Source organism: Molossus molossus, unplaced genomic scaffold (assembly GCF_014108415.1).
Source record: "Molossus molossus isolate mMolMol1 unplaced genomic scaffold, mMolMol1.p scaffold_m16_p_31, whole genome shotgun sequence".
NCBI lineage: Eukaryota > Metazoa > Chordata > Mammalia > Chiroptera > Molossidae > Molossus > Molossus molossus.
The window spans coordinates 806,180-826,609 of record NW_023425368.1 but is presented as its reverse complement, the minus strand read 5'-3'; the positions used below and the strand labels follow the sequence as shown (position 1 = coordinate 826,609).

The following is a 20,430-nucleotide window of genomic DNA, read 5'->3' as shown; positions in this document are numbered from 1 at the left end:
CTAGAAGATCCCGGGCAGCAGGCGGTAAGGCACGGCGGCGGTGTAGCGCGCCCATTCGCTGCCGTACTTGTTGGCACAGCGGTGCTCGTCTCGAAGGCAGCGGTGGGTCAGCAGGATGGTCATGTAGACCACGTAGAAGTAGGGCAGGAGGTGGCCGCCGCCGCAGGCCAGGCAGTAGGCCAGGCTGCCCATCAGGTCGCCCGTGTAGTTGAGGTGGCGGGCCAGGCCCCAGAAGCCGGACACCAGCAGCTTGCTGTGGTGTCTCTGGCCGTCGGCCGACACGTACGAGCACTCGATGAACTCGGGCTTGCGGCCCCAGATCAGGCAGCGGCCATCGGTGCGGCGGAACAGGTCCTTCTGGTGGTTGGCCATGCGGAAGATGTAGTAGCCCAGCAGGCCCAGCAGCAGCACGCCGAGGGCGTGAGGGGTGGACAGGTGCACGGGGTGGTAGACCAGGTACAGGCCCTGCAGGGCGGAAGGCGGGGTCAGCGTGGCCTCGGCCAGAGGGGCCCTGGCTCTGTCCCTGACCACCTGCCCCTCTGCGTCATGCCTGGGCCTCCTTCTCTGCAAATCAAGCAGCTGCCCCGGGGAGTTCTTGTTGGACCGACGAAGAAACACACACACACACCTGTGTATCTACCTACCTATCCATCTGTGCGCAGACACCCCCCCCACACACACACAAGCCCGTATTTATAACACAGGTGCAGGCTACATACCATAAGAGCACGTCTGCATACAACACTGATGGTTACTTTTAGGTCCCTGGCTAGGCCACTGGAGCCCAGGTTGGGTCAAACAGTAGTCTCTTTGGGAAAGTGACCTTTAGACACGACTGACGCTTCCAATCAGCGACTTGGACAGAAGCAGACTCCCTCCGTACCCTGGGTGGGCCTCATCCAACCAGCGGAGGCCTTCGGGGAAAATGGCCGACCTCCTGGGACCAAGGGTCAGTCCCACTAGCAGACACCCTGGCCCTCAGACCCAGCTGCAAGTTCAGCTCCGCCCTGGATCTGCAGCTGGGCGGCTGCCCGGAGACAGTGGGCTTCTCAGCCCATAGGCGGGCACACACATGCACAGTGCACATAATACACACACACACTCTATGACGATTATTTTGCATGCCTGGAAAAGGGACTTCAGCCCAGCCGGTGTGGCTCCGTGGACTGAGAGGTCCCGGTTCGATTCCCAGTCAGGGGACATTCCTAGGTTGCAGGCTCGATCCCCAGTAGGGGGCGTGCAGGAGGCAGCCGATGGACGTTTCTTTCTCATTGATGTTTCTCTCCCTTCCTCTTTCTCTAACAAATCGATAAACACATATAAAAAAAGAAAGAAAAGGGGGTTCACAGAATCAGGGGACTAGTGAGCCAGCAACCAGCCTGGGGGAAAAACGGGTGCAGGGGACCCGCCCAGGCACCGGAGCCTGGACGCCCGGCCGGGCCCCTTTCCCCTCCTCTGCCCGCTCTCCACAGCTTCCCTGCTCCCCAGAGTCCTGGCCTCGTGAGGCTGACGGGGGCCACCACCGGCAGGCTGCGATTAGACCCTCCGAACGCCCGGCTGCGTGCACCCCACATGGCCCCATCTGTCCATGCAAGCTGTTCCCCGACTTGCACAGCTGACGAAGACAGGCCCCCAGCTCACGCCGACTGGGCAGCTGCGTTAAAATAATCTCGCTCCTTGGGCCCGGGCCTCCTCCCTCAATGATACCGGCCGGCGGCAGGGGGCCAGGCCTCAGCGCCGCCACCTCACATGGGGCCAGCTGGCCACACCGTGAGAGCGGGCTGCTCTCTTGCACACGGGAGGGGCGCGGGGCCCATGACGAGGCCTCAGACGCCCAGGGCAGCTCTGCATGGGGCAGGGCAGGAAGGAGGAGCCGCCCACCTGCCCACCGCCTGGCCTCCTGAGTCCCGGGCGGAGGGGCACCCACCTCCTCCAGTCCTGCCCGCTCTGCCCTCCGCCCCTTGCCCGCCTCCTGCACACGACCCTGGACCTGCTCAGCGGCTCTCCCTGCACCAGCCCCGGCGCTGCTGGGCGCCCTCCAAGCCCCCGTCCGAGCCCCTCCGCTCCCACACGGCCCCCTCACACCCCGGGACTCTGCACGCGCTCCTCCACCTTTCGGAAGGTTCTCAGCCCCCGTGCCGCCCCCCAAGCCAGTGGACGCCCCCTCTGCAGGGTCCGCGCCCTCCCACCAGCGCTGAGCCCCAGGGACGGCCCCTCCCCCTGCGCCCAGCTCGGAACAAAGGGAAGACAGGCGCCCTCTGACCTTGGGGTGTGGAGAGTCAAATGAGAAAGAATATGAAAACCCCCTCCCTGCCCCCATCCTCCCAAATCACTCGTTTTCACCCAAAGTCCACTGAGATCGTCTCTCAGTGTTGTGGCCGAGCTGTGCCCCGGAATTGCTATGTCGGAGCCCTAGCCCCCGCGACCGAGGACGGGACCGTATTTGGAGACGGGGCCTTTACCCAGGGGACAGAGGTAAACTGAGGTCACGGGGCCTCGCCAGTGTGACTGGGGTCCTCGTGAGAAGAGGGCAGCACACAGACACACAGAGGGTCCTGGGGACAGAAGACGGCCGTGTGCACGCCGAGGACAGAGGCCTGGGAGGGACCAGCCCTCCGAGCCCTGCATCTCGGACCTCTAGGCTCCGGAACCGGGACAGTAGGTGCTGTGGGCCTCTGGCCCGCGCTGACTCCTCCACGAACCCCTCCCTCCTCCTGGGAACGGGGCAGCCTGTTCTCCAGCCCCTGCGCCCCGGGACACACACGGCAGCCCGCCGGGTCCGCGTGCAGCCTGTCCGCGCCTCACCTGCAGCGTGTAGAGGTACGGCAGCCACACGCAGTCGCCCCAGCCCAGGTACCACCCGAAGTGGTCGTGGCAGATGTCTATGGTTTTCAGGTACCAGGTCTCGTTCCAGAAGAAGTCCAGCACGTAGATGGCCTGGAGACAGGAGCGTGTACCAGACGCAGGCAGCGGCGGGAGGGCCCCGGAAGCCCACACTCCCAGAGGGGGCACCGCGTGTCACTCGACTCCTTTGGTGACACGTGCCACCGGGCACTTTCTGAAGCGCCCACTTGCCCGGGACAGGGGGGCTGGGGGTGGGCAGGGAGTCCTTTTCCTGGGAGAGTCTGTGGTCTGAGGACAAGGGGCGCCCACAAATGATGACAGAAAGAAGGGCACCCCACCATGTTCCAGGTGACACCTGGGGCCGTGGGGCGTCCCACGGAGCAGGGGGCAGGGAATGCCACGGCGCGAGGCCACTGCCCACGGGGAGAGCCCAGCGTTCCCCGCCAGCTGCCCTTGCAGACCCGTGACACACAGAATGCGGCCACACGGCTGGGGGACCATTGTGACGTGCTTGAGCCTGGGGACGTCCCAGGGCAGCACGGCGCTCGGCACTCAAGGTCCCCCCGTGTGCGCCAGCCCTTCCTGACGCCCAGCTCTCGGGTTCCCCGCGGCCAGCAGGCGCCGGCTCCCCGCCACGGCCACGCAGAAGGGTGGGCCAGGCCTTCCCCCGCCACGGCCACGCGGGTACCTGCAGCATGTTGACCAGAACCATGGCGTTGGTCACGTGGCCGTGGAGCTCCCGCTGCTTCGCGGCAAAGGACAGGTTGATGAGGGTCCAGGCCACGATCCCGGGGCGCCCGTTGAAGAAGAGCTTGAAGTCGAACCACCTCCCGATGCGGGGGTTGAACTCGATGCCCATCATGTAGTTGTAAAAGAAATTGCCCGTGAATTTGCTAAAAAACATGAAGAAAAGACACCGTTCGTCGAGGGGCGCGTGGCACACCCCGTGGCCAGTTTCAGGGGCCCGGGCACAGGTGCTCAGCGCGGCCTCGGTGCTGGGGGGGCCGGGCGGCCTGGGCGCGGGCTGGCGCGGGCTGCGGAGAACGGGCGTCAGAGCTGGGGCGCCTCGCCGCGTGCCCACAACCGCAGGCCCTCGCCCGCCGCAGCCAGCCCGGCCCACGGGGCAGCCGAAGACACTCCCTCCGGGGCGGGGAGGGCAAGATGGCTCGGACGGACCACAACTTCCTTCTGCAGCCAAGCACGAGTCTGAAGTGGTCCTGAAGGGCAGCCAGGCCTCCCCCGGGCAAGTGACGTGACCAATCATGCCAAGCTCAGGAGTGAAGAAAGCACCCTCCTCAAGCCCACATCTTCCTCGCGAGACTAGTTTCTGAACCGCCGGTTCCCTGACCCCACAGCCCTCCCCAGGGCTGACCAGTGACTCAGCCGTGCTCACCAGGTGGAGACCCTGTGCGGTTTGCCTTGCTGCGTACACAGCGACTTGTTTATAAAAACAGCACCACGTCCCTGTCCCTCAAGGTAAATAGACAGAAGCAAAGTCTACAGAATCTACAGCGGGTGACACGATCCAGCGGCCCAAGGATCTCCGGGCCCTCAGGCCAGCCTCCTCATCTGATGACCACACGTGGTACGAGCACCATCGTCCTGACACTTCCCAAGAGCCTGGATGTCAGAGTTAAGGGAAGCAGGCTCTGGTTTTCTTTGGGCTCCCTGACGAAAATGCAAGCAGCCCCCCAAAACAAGAATCTTATTCACACCTAAAACCCCACTGCCTATACCTGTCAATAGGAGGAACCCAGAACACATCTGGTGACGAATGAAGTGAGGCAGGAAAGGAGAGAGGGAAGGATGATAAACGGGAGCAGGGGTGGACAGATGGTGAATGAATTGGATGGATGGATGGATGGATAATGGATAGATGGATGAGTGGATGGATGGATGAAGAGATGAATGGATGGGTGAGTGGAGAGATGGAAGGATAAGGGATAGATAGATGGATAATGGATGGATGGATGAGTGGATGGATGGAGGGATGAATGGATGGATGGGTGGATGGGTGGAGGGATGAATGGATGGATGGATGGATGAGTGGATGGATGGAGGGATGGATGGAGGGATGGATGGATGGAGGAGTGGATGGATGGGTGGATGGGTGGAGGGATGGAGGGATGGATGGATGGAGGGATGAATGGATGGATGGGTGGATGGGTGGAGGGATGAATGGATGAATGGGTGGATGGGTGGAGGGATGAATGGATGGATGGATGGATGAGTGGATGGATGAATGGATGGATGAGTGGATGGATGGATGGATGGATGGATGGATGGATGAGTGGATGGATGGATGGATGGATGGATGAATGGATGGATGGATAGATGGATGGATGAGTGGGTGGATGGGTGGAGGGATGAGTGGATGGGTGGAGGGATGAATGGATGGATGGATAGATGGATGGATGAGTGGATGGATGGATGGATGGATGGATGGATGGATGAATGGAGGGATGGATGGAGGAGTGGGTGGATGGATGGATAGAGGGATGGATGGAGGGATAGATGGATGGATGAGTGGATGGATGGGTGGACGGGTAGAGGGATGAATGGATGGATGGACGACAACTATCCAACCCAACGCTCCCCTGAGAATGGAAGGGTGCCCCCGTAGGAAGTTACTATCTTCAAGCCACTGAAATAACAAGTCTCCTCACTGAGACTGTTCAGGGCCACACCAATGTTCCCGAGAGAGGGGCAACGTGCTCTCTTTACTCCTTGGCAGAGCGGCCGTTCCCACCTCTCTGCGCCCCTGACTCAGCCACCCCCACGGCCCTCTCCCTAAGGCAGGAGAAGCCACCCAGAGAGGACGCTCCCCCCTCAAGGGTTCTCAACCGGCCGGGCTCCCCCAGCTCCTGCCCGAGGTGGCAGCGGCGCCTCCCCTTCGGCGCGACCCGCTCCGTGGGGCGCACCGGTCTCTGGCGCTGGTGGGGAACAGGTAGCCCTTGACCATGGCGAAGGTGGACACGGCGTAGCCCAGGATGTTGGCACACCACAGCAGCGGGATCCAGTTGTCGAAGATGATGGTGGGGGGGAACCAGGCGAGCAGGTGGGAGCCCACGACCCAGAGCAGGTGCGTGATGAGCCACGCCTGCAGGCCGTTGATCTCGTACTTGTTGACGACCCCTGCGGAGGGAAGACAGAGGTCAAAGCACACTCCGGCGGCGACGGCAGCTGCTCAGGTCCTTGTCTAGGGCGCCCGGGGTCTCCAGCCTGGAGGGCCGGCAGCTCCTGAGAAAACTCTGGGCCCAGGTCGAGATGCCAGGGTACACGTCACGCTGCTAGCTCAGGACCCACATGACTCCTCCGGTTCCGACTGCCCTTGACGGCCGCGAACCCGGCATCTACCAGGTGCCGGTGTAGGTACCAGGTCCTGGGGTCTGCAGATGCTGTGACTGCCACGTGGCTTATGGTCAGAGGTGAACAAAGTGTGTCAGTCATGTCCCGGAGGCCTGCCGGCCAAGCAGGTTCGAGGAGGAATGTTGGAAAACACTTCGCTCCAGAAGATGGAGAAAGTAGCCCGCTGAGCAACAATGTAACAACGGACAGCAGGGCAGGTCACCAGGTGTACGGTTTCTGCCTTTCCCGCTAAAGATCACCCACGTAACCACGTAACCACGTAACCACGAGGGGTCTGCAGAATCTCGGTTCCTCGGCCTGGCCAATTACCGGACCACAGGGAAGCCAGGAGCTTCGCAGACTCAGGGACCCTCTGAAGCGTCTACGGAAAACAGCCAATCAGCTCCCCGCGTTTTAAGCCGCAGCTTCCCGTTCTCCTGAACCTCGGTGCTTGTTGACGACCCCTGCACACCGCGGGGGGGGGCAGGCCCCCGTCTGGGTCGCTCACGACCAGAGGCTGGGTAACCGGCCTGCACTTGTTGGTCTGGGGCTGGGCTGGAGATGCGTTGTGGGGGACACCCCGGGGGACTCGGGGAGCAGAACTCCTCCGCTCTGGACCCGGAGCCCTCTGTGGGCAGGGACCCGGTGGGATCCACCTGCCAGGCTCCTGGGTTCCTGAAGACCGTGGGGCACGAACAGACAGGCAGCCCCTGAAACAGCCCCCCACACCCATCCCCGCCCCAGAATGCCCAGAATGGTGGGCATTCGGAGCCCTCGGAGGGAAAGGCTCTGTCAACTAGTTACGGCGACCAGTGTGGGGCTGGGCCATGCAGGTCCCTCTGCTGAAGGACGTGACCTTCGTCCTCACGTCTGGGACACACCCCAGGCTGCCCACGGCTGTCGTGAGCCAGGTGCTGGGGAAACTCCGGAGCATCTTCCCGGGCCAGCGAGGAGACTTCGGGACAGGGGCAGCGGGGGGGTGCGGGCCGGGCGGAGGGAGCTTACCTGCGGGGGTCACGGCGCCCTCCTGGACGCCCCCCACGTAGCCCGGCAGAAGCTTGTGGCAGATGTCAGGCAGCAGCCAGTACAGAAGCACCTGGAACAGGCAGATTTCGTTTATCTTAATCCTCACCTGAGGGCGTTTTTCATTTATTTTCCGAAAGAGTGTGAGAAAGAGAGAGAGACACACATCGACGGGTTGCCTCCCGCACGAACTGTCCAGGGCCAGGGATCGAACCAACACTGAGGTACGTGCTCTTGACAGGAACCAAACCTGCGACTCTGGTCCACAGGCCAAGGCTCTCTGCTGAGCCCAACTGGCCAGGGCAAAACAGATTTCAAGCTGGACGGCCCATGGCCCGTGGGCTGGCTGCGCTGACGGCCTGGCTCCCTCGCTGAGGGGCGGCAAGGCCCCGCCGGACGGACCTGAGCAATCTCGTCCGGGTGGTTGTCTCTCTCTCCCGGGTCTGTAGCTCCCGGAGCTCTGGCTGTGAGCCCCCAGGGACTCCCGAACGGGAAACCGGCACCCTCTGCCCGCCAGGGTCCGGCCCACTCACTTTTGGGGACCAGCCGAAAAACTGAGATACGATTCAGACCGTGAAATGCGCCCCTTCGACGAGCACACTTGAGGGGTACCCCGTACATTCACGAGGGGCACCCCCGTCACCACTATCCGACTGCAGAACGTGGTCACCCCCACGGGGAACCACATCCACTCAGCACCCCGCCCAACAACCCAGAGTGTGCTTCCGGTCCTGGCTGACCACACCACCTGTCCACTCACCCACGACCCCCCCGGTGGTTTCCACCTCGAGGCTACGCTCACTCTGGCTGCACGAACCACTCCTACCCAACAGGACTGACGTGGGGGGGACATGGAGCCCCAACGCGAGGCCCTGGGCAGAAGCAGCTCATCGCGGTCGATGCCCCCTCCAGGGCAAGAAAGCCCGGGGTGCCTGCTCCCAGCAGCGTCCCTGGACACCTGGGTCCAGGTAGGAAACGACGCCCACCTGTTCACCGGCTTCGGGGTGCAAACACCCCTCCTGGCAAGCGCCTCCAGCCGGAAGGCCAGCAGGGTCTCACCACGGCGGAGGGCGTCCCTGGCCGGGACCCCGGCGGGAACGCAGGCTTGGCCTTGCAACCAAGTGTCCCTGTGGGGTGCGAGCTCCTTCCCGGGGGCCAGTGTGGGGTAAGAGCCCTGCCCCCTGTGCCCCACGGCACGGGGCCTCTCCTGGACCGCGGGAGGTCACACGGCAGGCGTGTCACACCCGCTGTCTGATGACGCATCCTGGCTCTGGGTGACGCCCTGCCGGGTCCCGGGAACACGGATGCCCATCTGAGCCAGGACAATGGCCTTGGCCGTCCCGGCGCCCAGCGCGCCCCGACGATGGCGTGGGGGGCACCCACCTGGAAGGTGACCCACAGGGTGTAGATCTGGGCCGCTTCCTTCGTGACCGACGGCGTCCTGGCCCAGAGGTCCGAGAGCCGCACGCGGCCGGTGGCGAGGTCCAGCAGGGGCGCCGTGAGCGAGCAGCGGTACTGGTCACAGGCCATGACGAAGAAGTACACGATGAAGGGCGCGAACAGCAGCAGGAACAGGACGCTGGCCAAGGAGAACCAGTCCACCTCCCTGCGAGAGGCACAGACGTCTGTCGGCCCGGGCCTCGGACCCCCGCACGCTGCATGTGCTCGGGTCCTGCGTCGGGCCAGCCAGCCCCTCCCAGAGGCCCGCCCAGGGCCTGGAGAACCCTCTCGAGGAGCAAGCTCTCCGCCACCCGTCGGGCACCTGCAGAAAGCCCCGGGCCCAGCGTCTGCAGGCAGCAAGGCCCTGTGGGCTGTGGGGGGCCTGCAGTCCCCCCGAGTCCCCGTCGCCCAGGAGAACCATCAGAGCGGGGCCAGGGCCAGGGGCACCAGCTGACCCTCGAGTTTTCAGTCTCCCTTTTTCGGAACTCCTTCCTTCGTTAAAAGGGGAAGCCGCCTACCCTGTCTGCCGTGACCGTACAACCGGTGTGACGGCTACGAAACCCCCAAGGGTGGCCTCCTCCCCCCGACACCCGCTCTCTCCTCGCCGGGAAGCCGGACGGGACACTTACCAGGCTCGGCCCCACTGGCCCTGGGTCACGGCCCTGCCTCGCCCAGCGGTGGTCTGGGGTGCACTGGGCAGGGATTTCGCAGCCATGGGGCCCTGAGGGAGGGAAAGAAACTGCTCAGACGGTCCCGTGGGGAACGGTCTCCCCGGACAGCCGACTCCAGGCTCGCGGGCCCTGCTGGGGCCCCTCCCCGGACAGCCGACTCCAGGCAGGGGTGACCGTGGCAGCTGGGGCTCCCCTGGAACCTGGAACCACCCCCCTGCCCCTGCTTCTGCTCAGCTCCAAGCGGCAGCAGGGCCCTGGCCGGTGCGGCTCAGCGGCGAGCGCGGCGGCCCACGGACCAAAGAGTTGCAGGTTCAATTCCGGCCAAGGGCAGGCACCTGGGTTGCGGTCTGGCCCCGGCCCTGGTCGGGGTTGTGAGGGAGGCAGCCAGCTGAGGCGTCTCCCTCTTTCTCCCCCTGCCTCCCTCCCATTCTACCTGAAGGTAAATGGAAAAATACCCTCGGGTGAGGATTAAAAACAATAACAGTAAAACATAGTCTACAGACAAAGGGGGAGGGACCGGGCGGGAGCCGGCAGTGCCCAGGAAAAGGACGGAGTCCCAGGACGGCTGCGGCAGGGGGACCAGACAGCGCCCACCCTCACTGGCACGAGAATGGCAACAGGGGAGGGAGGATGGAGAGCAACTGTGTGTGTCGGTGTGGGCAGCTCGCAGACAGAGCTGCCAGGGACGCCGAAGGTACCTGCTGTCCGCAGCTGTCCACGCGGGAAGGTCGCCGTCTGCCCTCAGCAACCAGGTGCTCACCTCCACCTCCCGTCGGGTTTCTCGCAGAGCGGAGCTGGGCCTCCGTGAACAGCTCCCTTTAAAATCTCTAGTCTCACAGGGCCTGCCTGGTCCTTCCCGACCCGCTGAGCAGAGTCCTGCCGGGGACACACAGGTCGGGGGGCACTCAGGGGCCTGACGTTTCAGGGTCCAAGGGTCAGGACCCCGATGATCTTATCTAAGGCCCACTGTCGGAACCGAGTGCGAAGTCCACGCTCGGCGCTCAGCGGTACCACCCCTCCCCGGGCAGCTTCTCTGCCCAGCACACAGCGCTTGGCACACAGTAGGTACGCAATGGGTGCGACCACACAGGTCTCCACGGAGGGGTCCCCTGAAACATGGGCTTTAAAACGGGCAGACGCAGACCTGGTCAGCGGCAACAGACCACAAGGCATTTTGTTTTGTTTTTTATCCTCACCCGAGGACACTTTTGCATTTATCCTCAGATAGAGCGGAAGAGAGAGAAAAAAAACATCGATGTGAGAGACACATTGAGTGGGACCGGGGACAAACTGCAACCGAGGTACGTGCCCTCAGCAGGAACCGAACCCGGGACTCTCTGGTCCGCAGGTCGACGCTCTAGCCGCTGAGCCACACCGGCCAGGGCACAAAAAACGTTTTCTTTGTAGACTTACACCCAGCACCCCAAGCTCGTTTCTGCCATTGGCCCATTCAAGGCCCCCGGCCCCCCATCGGGTGCTCACTCCCATGGGCACATTCCAGAAGCAGGGAGACGGACGGCACGCGGCGGCGGGGATGTGGGCTGACCCCCTGAACTCACGAACCCAGGCCCAGGAGGACCTGCGGGTGGTCGTAGTTAAATCTGGCTAAGGGAGGGTTAGGGCCCCGCACCTGGGAAGGGAGCCCAGCCAGGGGGAGAGGTGGGGTCAAAGGGCGCCCAGATTGGCTCCCCAGATGGGAATTTGAGCTCCAGAGACAAAAGGTCAAGGAACCTTGTTCCTGAGGCCTGCGGATGATGTTGTGCAACAGTCGAGGTTGACTTTTTGACGGCGGAGACATTCATTCCAGACACATCTATCCTCATAAACACAGTGCCCGCTTCGAGACACATGCCGGCATGGCTCAGCGGTTAGAGCGTCGGCCCGCAGACCAAAGAGTCGCGGGTTCGATTCCAGTCAAGGGCACGTACCTCGGTTGCAGTTCGTCCCAGCCCCGGTCGGGGTTTTGTGGGAGGCAACCAGTCGATGTGTCTCTCTCACATCCATGTTTCTCATCCTCTCTCCCTTCCTCCTCCCACTCTGAAGATAAATGGAAACATACCCTCGGGTGAGGATTAAAAACAAAAGTCACAGTCACCAGCAACGGCAGATGGGAAGCAGGGTGACCTGGGTACCTGACCACTCGGCTGAGCCTGCTTCTCGCTCCTGGTGCCTGGTCACCACCTCATGCTTCGAACGAGCCGCTGGGGAACCGGGACCCGAGGCATCCCAGCGCGGCCCTAACCAAGGCGGGCCCCAGCTCTCCCCGGTCCCTCCCCCCACCCCCTCCCGGGGCCTCGCTGTGGACCCTCCAGGCCTGTCAGCAACAACTCTGGCCCTGGGGGTCCCGCCGGCTGGTGCTGAGGTCCGTACTGTGCTCGTGGCATGAAGAGCAGCTGTCCAGCTGCAGCGCCGCCCGGCGGGGGAGGACCCGGACGAGGACCCGGGCGCCGTCATCACCACTGAGCTGGGACCGACAAGACCGATGACTTCGGCCCGTGGCAGCTTTTTGGCTCCTGGAGGGCTCAATGACATGGGGACACACCAGAGACTCAGGACCACAGCAGGGAGGGGTGTGGGCTGGCACGGACAGAGCCCAGGGGGCCCGTGGTCACCATCAAGGCCGCGGGTTCTCAGCAGGACCAGTCCTGCTGCCAGCATGTCCTGTGGCCGTGGGCCTGCTTCCCATCCGAACGTGACCACGTCGCCCACTCTGTCAAGCACGTGAGGTCAGGGAGCCAAGGGCTCAGAGCCTTACCGGCCCTCGTCCGAGCTGCCCAGAGGGAGCACTGTCAGCCATGCAGCCGTGGGCACCGTGTGGGGTCCGCTGGGCTCGGGTTCCCACGGGCAGAGAAGGCTCCAAAACCTCCCCACCACTGCTCGCTTGACCCTCAACTTAGTGGCTTAAACAAGTCTTTTAACCACCTCTCCTTGTGTCTGTGGGTCAGGAATCTGGGGAGACACCGGCCAGGCAGCAATGACCGTGGTGTCCTAGAGCAGCTGCACTTGGGGGTCTCAGCAGGCGGCCTCGGGGCCTTGGGGGCGTAAGGGACCAGCGAGGTTCCAGGAAACGGCAGAAGTTAGCTTTCCTGACCTAGCCGGGGAGCCACCCCCGGAACGTTCTGATGGTTCCAGTCCCAAGCTCACAGCTTTCGAGGGGGCAAGACATTAGGGGGACATGAGATATCCCGGGGCCATTGCTGGGAGAGACCACCTGTCACAGAAACCATCTGCAGGTTCCAGCCCCCGTTACCAGCCCGTTTCACAGATGGATGGGTCGAGGCCGAGAGGTAGAGGGCACTGCTCTGCTAACACACCCAAAGGGACGGAGCTGGGCCCGGGACCCCACCCTCCGCCCCCTGCTGGGGAGGCTGTGTCGTCACGTTCAGAACATGCCGAAAGCACAGCGGTTCTGAGCGCGGTGCCGGGTCCGGTTCTAACCTACGCAAAGCACCACATTTTGTTGGAACGATACCAGAACAGCAGGGGCTCCGTTCCAGAAATGTGTGAGTTGAAGGACTGGTGGCGACTGAAAATGCCCCCAGGGGACTCAGGACGACCGTGCAGGATAAAATTGGGAGTCAGCCAGGGTGGGCACTCTCTCCCGGAGGTCCACCCGGCCGGCGTGTCCTTGCAGAAATGTTTCCTGAGCCACTCGGGTGGCCGAGTGAGCACACTGGAGTGAGCTGCACCCCCTGGGCATCATGGCAACAACTGCCGAGCAACGAGATCACACCCACTCACCGGGATGCTCAGCAACCTTTAAAGAGAAGGGGGCTCCACGTGCAAAATGGTCCCCAGCATGTCACGGGACGAGCTAAGAGACAGCCTGTCGCTTGAAACACTACTTGAAGAGCTAAAGTCAAACTGGACATACAGGTGAGTTTTTCCCCTTTTCTGACCTTTTCTGGTAGAAATGTACTTGTGTAATAAAATAATCAAACAACAAAAAGCGCTTTTTCTTTTTTTTTTTTTTATCCTCACCTGAGGACATTTTTCCATGTTTTTGTTCAGATAGAGTGGGGAGGAGAGTGAGAGAGAAACATCGACGTGAAAGGGACACATCGAGTGGCTGCCACCCGCACGACCCAGCCAGGGCCGGGGACAAACTGCAACCGAGGTACGTGCCCTTAGCGGGAACCGAACCCGGGTCTCTCTGGACCGCAGGCCGATGCTCTAACCGCTGTGCCAAACCAGCCAGGGCCAAAAAGCAGTTTTTCTTAACGGCTCTTGGAGTTGTAAGATCCACAATTCTAGGAACGTGTGGCTCTCACTGGGGTCAGGGAGGTCACCTGTCCCCCAGGAATGGAGAGAATGACCACTGAGGTGATGCTTGGACTCACCTAAAGCTTCCCGACCCTGCCCCACCCCCTGCAGGCTGTGTGGTCACTGTCTCCACTCACACACGCATCGCTCCCAGGTGGGCGGCCCCTTCGAGCGCCTGGAGCTGGAGCACCCTGGCCGGGCTGGGATCCCGGCTGGGGCACTTTGGGAGGTCTCCAGAAACAGACGTGAGCCCTAGGTGGGAGGAAACACCCAGAGACACGGCTTGGACAGCTGCCTCTCCTCTGGGAAGGTGGCACCCTGAGAGCACGGTGCCTGCTCCCCTTGCTGAGCCGACTGCTCAGGTCCCTTGCCTTTGTCCTGCCTCCCGCCCGGCCCCAGGAGTCATCACTGCTGGCGTGTCTTCTCCCAGACGGCTTCCTGAGTTATCACACAAGACACACCCACACTCCTTCCTTCCTTCCTACACACTGGTTCCTACTCGCATTCTTCTGCGACGTCGCTCCTTCGCTCTGTCCTGTCTCAGCAGGCAACATCCACCACGTCTGTGTACTCTAGACACCTGCCCCGTGTTTCGCCGCAAATTACACAAGAGGGTTGGGCGAGTAACCCAGTGTGCTTGGATGCTTCTGAGTTCCGCCTGCAAACCACACTGGTTTTTCAGAGGTGAAGTGCCCCACGGGGGGACCTGCCCCTTCCAGACCTGCTCCTGCCGCCCTCCTGGGCGCCTTCACATCCTGGCAGACCCCCAGCTTCTCAGTGCCCTCGGCCCAGCCGTCCTACGTGACAGAATGAACAGGACGCTTCAGAATTCTCTCCAAAAGGGATTCGCCAAACTGCTCCGAACGGGCGGGGCCTTTTCACTCCAAGGCGCAGCCCCGGGGTGTCCTGTCTTAACTCTGGGCACCCAGCCCGGCACTCCGTGGGGCCTGGCCCGTTTCCTTACCTACACAGCTGTAGAAAGAGCTCAGGGGGGCACAGGGTGCTGGGTGCACCCGAGGTCAGACCACCCGACTCGAGCTCTGGGCGGAAAGCCACGGTTGAAAACGCAAACGTTCAGGAGAAAGAACCAGGCAGTGCGGAATCCCCGCTCCCTGGTCAACGCTGACCATCAGCGTGCAGCTTGGAGCAGGAAGGTGTCGGACGGTGTCTGCCCCCACTCCCAGGCCCTAAAGGTGGGCCCTGCAGCCACAGCTGTTCTCCCGGACCAAGGCGATGTCGCCAGTGTTGTGGGTTCGAACCTGGGCCCTGCCACCCTCTAAGTGTGTGACTCTCCAGGTCACTTCACCTCTGGGGGCCTCAGTCAGTTCCCTCATCTGTAAAATGGGGGCGACGCTACTACTACGGTGTTCCCAGGAATGAAGTTACAAGCACTAAGCAAGGTGCCTGATGCCCGGGAAACGCCCAGGAAGTGACAGGTCACCCAATACTTTGGATAAAAACATTCCTGGTTTCCCCTCTCCCTCCTTCACCTTCCACTGGGAACAGAGCAACTCCTACCCTAGGAGCCTTTTGTAATAAAATCCCCCAGCGTCCAGGAAGGGGCGCTCTGTCATTAGGAGCCGGCCCTCGGGGCGCGCGTCCCGCACCATTTCGGGGCACGGAGCCCCCGCCCTAACTAATCCACACCCGCTCGCGCGGGGTCCCCGAGGCAGAAGCGGGCCAACGCGGCCCAGGAGGCTCCTCCGCCCCGGCCCCCCGCGAGCTCCCGAGCAGCCGGGGGCCACGCGTCCCCGAAGGGCCGTCTCGGGGGGGCCCACCGGCGCCCCTAAGCCCCGGCCTCTCACCTGAACACGCGCGACCCCTCGCCACCTGCGCGCGGCTGGAGAACAAGGGCCCCACTCACCTGCGCGCACGCGCCCGGGCCCCCCTGAGCGCGCTCCCCTGCTCGCCTGCGCGCGATGCACCCTCACCTGCGCACCTGGCCCGCTGCCCGGCGCCCCGGCCCGCTCACCTGCGCTCTGGGTTCGCATCCTCCTGGACCCGCGTAATCCAAGCCCGCCGTAGCCGCGCCCCCACGCTGACGTGAGCGGAGGGCGACCAATCGGACGCGAACTCTGCGAGCCGCGCGTCCCTGCGCCCCGCGATTGGCCGCGGCGCCTCGCCCCGCCCCCTGAGCTGATTCCGGGCCACCGCGCGCGCCACTCCGCGGCGTCAGCCCGCGAGATTGACAGCCTGGGACCGCCCCCAGGCAGGCGGCACCTCCGCGCGCAGGGCGGGAAGCCGCGCCCCCTGCAGCCAGGCTCGGGCGCTGCAGCGCGGAGCGCGTCATCCCGCGCGGGGCTGGGCTGCGGCTCAGCCGCGTGTTCGTGGGCGAGCCGCTTACCCCGAGCAGCGGTCTCCTCGTCTGCCAGGAGGGCTCCAGAGCGCGCAGCAAAGACTCAGCGTCCGGTGTCGGCGGCTGGGTCCACAGAACAAACAAAACCCCTGCTTTGGGCGGCAGGCAGTAACCAACAAGCAGTCCAGTGGGTGTATCGGGCGTCAGAAGGTGGGGAGTGGCGTGGGAAAGACTAAAGCAGGGTAACAGGGCCAGCCTGGAAGGAGCCGTTTTATTTGGGGGTGGCAGGCGGGCTCCCTGCTAGGGGGCCCTCGCAGCTCGGTTCCCCAGAGAGCAGCCTGGAGGCGAGCAGGATGTGTATGCGGCATCGCACCTGTGCAGAGATGGGGGAGGGGGGGCAGCAGGTGCCCCACGGCAGGCCGTTCAATTGCATAGCAGGCCCCTGGCTCTGGCCAAACACGGGGGCAGCTCCGGTGATGAGAGCCTCTCCGAGTTGTCCCACTGGGCAGGAATGGCCCAACCTTGTACTCCGACCTCCAGCCATCGGTCTTTGGACATGGGCCACTCTTGCAAGGCCATGGCCTTGAGCAGGGCATTTGTACAAACAGGCAGCCCCTGGAGAAGTGGGTGTTATGAGGCTTTAGCCCCATAAAAATTAACCAGAGTTTGACCTTCACTGGGAATTTGCAAAGCAACATCCTTTGGAAAAAGGGAGGACAGGAACGGCCCCAAGGCCAGAGTGTCCTGTGTGCTCTGTAAAGAAACTGATAGGGAGAAACTGCAGCTCCCTTTACCCCCATAAAACTGTAACTGTTAAAAATATATGTATTGCACCTGGCTAACCGCTGCTATCTGTCTCTGTCGCAAGCTTGCTAGCTAGTATTTGTTTAACCCTGATTATAAAAGGGCTGAAAGTCTGCTGCTGGCTGCTGCAGTTCTCAACTCAGAGAGGCCGCAGACCCTGCGCAGGAAAATAAAGCTCCACCAAATTTAAACCTTAAACCTGGTGTCCGAGTGTGGTTGATCTCAATGGGTTACAACAGTGGGCGGCTGAAGGAGTCTGCAGATCCCACTGCCTACTTCTGGGGCACAGAGGGATCTGCTTGGCATCTTTCTGTGTCCCCCATGGAGACATTTATTTTTTCCTGCAGTTTTTTTGTTTGTTTTTTTATTCTCACCTGAGGACAGTTTTGCATTTATCTTCAGATAGAGCAGGAGGGAGAGAGGGGAAGAGAGAGAGAAACATCGATGTGAGAGAGACACATCAACTGGTTGCCACCCACATGACCCCAACCAGGGCTGCAACCGAGGTTCATGTCCTTAGCGGGAACCGAACCCAGGACTCTCTGGTCTGCGGGCCGACGCTCTAACCGCTGAGCCAAACGGGCCAGGGCTTCAGCAGTGTTTGTATTTTGAAAAATGTCAAACAAACCAGTTGCATATATAATAAAGTGACACCCGTATACCTAGATTCAGCGGGTGTGAGCTTTTCTCTCCCTCTGTGTGTGTCCTCCCATTTTCCCCCTGAACCCTGAATTAGCTACAGATGATACATCCCTCCTAAATACATCAGTAGCCCTCTCCTAAAAAGGAGGACACTCTTCTGTATCACAAATAAAATGACCACAGCTGGAAAGATAACATCAAAGCAATGCTAGTATCTAATACATTGTCCATATCCACTGTGCCCAGTGCCCTAGTAATGTCCTTTATGGCTCCTTTTAAAGACCCAGGATCTAATCAGGAAACCACATGGTGTGCTTAGTTGTCATGGCTCCTGAGCCCCCTTAATCAGAGCGGGGACCCAGCCTTTATAACTCATTTTCTTGTATCTGTTCGGTCTTCCGAGGAGCCAAGGCTAGTGTTTTGCTCTCTCTGCATTTGGACTCGGCTGTTTTCCTCACCCTCACATTTAGGCTGTTCATTTAGGGGCGGGACAACACGCTACACAGATGATGTCACGTCTTCATGCACCGTGTCACTCTGGCCCATCGTCCACAGTAAGTGTGGGGGTGCGGTTCAGGTGAGTTCTGCCAGATTGTCTCCATTTTCCTCCTGCAGTTAATTAGTAACCTGTGCAGTGACACTTTGAGACCGTATCAGTGCGCTAAACGACCTTCTGCCCAGTCACCTGGCATTTAACGATGACTCTGGCCTGAGTCGCTGATTTCGTGGTGCAAAAGGGCGAGTTTCTCATTCATCACTCCTTCAAAACCTATTAGTTGGCATTTTTCTCTAAAGATTTTTCCTCTCCTGTTTAATTGCTGTCAGTATGGACTAATAGGTTTGTTCCTCCTAGAGTTATGCTCCTGTATGTTTCTTGACTTTTTTTTTTTTTAAGTTATTAGCTTTTGCATACTCAGATTGTCCTGTATTGGGCCAGCGGGAGCCCCTTCGGACTGACTGTTTTTCAAATAGCAAGCCCCCCTCGTTTCATGAGCACTTACCTTGTTTTCTGCTACAACCAGACGCTGGAGGGCCCTCCCCTTCCCAGCCCAGGACGAGAATCAGCCACCGTGGATGGAAGTGCTGAGGGATGAAAACTACCCCGAAAGGATTGACCTGAGGATTCAGTGACCTGTCAGATACACACCCTGTGCCTTCCTGGGGTTTCCAAGTCGTCTGTCACCAACAAGCATCACTTTATAAACAGGCGGGAAAGCCATTTATTTAGGGAAAGCGAGCCCTGGTCGGTTTGGCTCAGCAGTTAGAGCGTCGGCCCGCAGACCAAAGAGTCTCGGGTTTGACTGCAGTCAAGGGCATGTACCTCGGTTGCGGTTTGTCCCCGGCCCTGGTTGGGTCGTGCAGGAGGCAATCAGTCGATGTGGCTCTATCACACCGATGTTTCTCTCTGTCGCTCTCTCTCCCTCCCTCCCACTCTAGCTAATGATAAATGGAAAAATATCCTCAGGTGAGGAATAAAAAATAATAATAAAATGTGAAAGCAGTCTGGCCAGTGTGGCTCAGTGGTTGAGCGTCGACCCTGCACCAAGAGGCTGCCCGTTCAATTCCCGGTCAGGGCACATGCCCAGGTTGCGGGCCCGATCCCCAGTGGGGAGCATGCAGGAGGCTTCTCTCTCATCGATGTTTCTATCTCTCTTTCCCTCTCACTTCTTCTCTCTCTAAAATCAATAAAGGAAAAGGGATTTTTCTTTTTAATGTGAAAGCATGTATACGCGCAGCACAGGTTAGCACTGCAAATCGGGAGCAAAGGGCGGACTCTTCCATCGATGACGGGGAGATGGTTCTAACTCACATGGACAAAAATTGGATTCCCGCCTAAGTGGACGAAAGAGTGAAATATGAGAAGGAAAACTGAAGGTAGCGCATAGGAGCAAACACTTCGGAGAGGGAACCGGGCATTGCTTAGTGTAGTGGATGCGTCGTTACCACTCAGGCAGGGTGCAGGCGGGCGTCAACCCTGGAGAAACCTCAATGACAGGTCAGGAGAGCCCGTCCGAGGCCCCGAGGAGACACCTGCAGGGATGGAAATGGTGGCAGCACCGAGTACAGCCCCGGGCGCTGCCACAACGCTGTCCATGACTTAGATGCCCGCCCACGATTGAGTCGGTAGGCTGTGCTTCATTCCTACAGTGGACAGCTGCAGAAAAACAATATATCGGATACTGAGGCAGGAGAGTAGGAAGCTGGGGAAATCCCTTGGCGAGTGGCATGAGAGAAACAGACAAAATAACTAAGCAAGGCCAAGCAAATTGAGCAATTGACAGCCAGCCAGTGAATCAATCACACATGTCGTCTTCTCCAACCAGGGACACTTAGCAGCCAATAATTTACACAGTCCAGGCTGACCCAGGGCCGACCCACCTCAGTCCTGGTCCCTTTTCAGTGACTTCTTTAAATACATGGGTTTTTATTTTTTTATCCTCACCCGAGGACATTTTTCCATTTTTGTTCAGGTAGAGTGGGAGGGAGAGAGAGGAACCAAGAGAGAGAGAGAAACATCGATGTGAAAGGGACACATCGAGTGGCTGCCACCCGCACAACCGACGAGGGCCGGGGACAAACTGCAACCGAGGTACGCGCCCTTAGCGGGAACCGAACCCGGGTCTCTCAGGACCGCAGGCCGACGCTCTAACCGCTGAGCCAAACTGGCCAGGGCTGTTTTTATTTTTTTAAAAAGAGAGGAACGGAGAGAGAGAAAAATCGATGTGAGGGAGAGAAACATGGATCGGCTGCCTCCTGCACACCCTCTACTGGGGATGGAGCCCACAACCCCGCATGTGTCCTGACTGGGAATCAAACCAGGACCTCTCAGTCCATGGGATGATGCTCAACCCACTGAGCCACACTGGCCGGGCCTTCAGTGGCTTCTTTAAAGGTGTAACTGACCAGAGAATGGCCCTGACCCCTCTATATACTCGTTTTAATGAATCAACTACGGAAGGACACACCAGAAAACTGATGTACAGTCTGGTAAGACCCCCCAGCCCTGCCCTAGGGTTCTCCGGGAGGAAGATCTCTCCGGAGCATGCCCGCTCTTGAGCATGAAGTTTTCACTTTCTGTCTCCTCAACGCTGTGGGTCC

The 20,430-nt window shown here is 60.5% G+C and overlaps 1 protein-coding gene across 1 annotated transcript; it reads right to left on the bottom strand.

Moving 5' to 3' along the window:
• DHCR7 (7-dehydrocholesterol reductase) lies at nucleotides 1–15,594 on the bottom strand. Its single transcript, XM_036281117.1, has 9 exons — nucleotides 15,562–15,594; nucleotides 10,025–10,202; nucleotides 9,285–9,376; nucleotides 8,599–8,821; nucleotides 7,198–7,288; nucleotides 5,766–5,979; nucleotides 3,533–3,737; nucleotides 2,806–2,937; nucleotides 1–465 (listed from the first exon to the last, which is right to left on the bottom strand). Exons 3-9 carry the CDS (start codon nucleotides 9,368–9,370, stop codon nucleotides 1–3), a joined length of 1,416 nt encoding a protein of 471 aa, XP_036137010.1. The 5' UTR covers nucleotides 9,371–9,376; nucleotides 10,025–10,202; nucleotides 15,562–15,594.
• Between the last annotated feature and the right edge of the window lie 4,836 nt (nucleotides 15,595–20,430).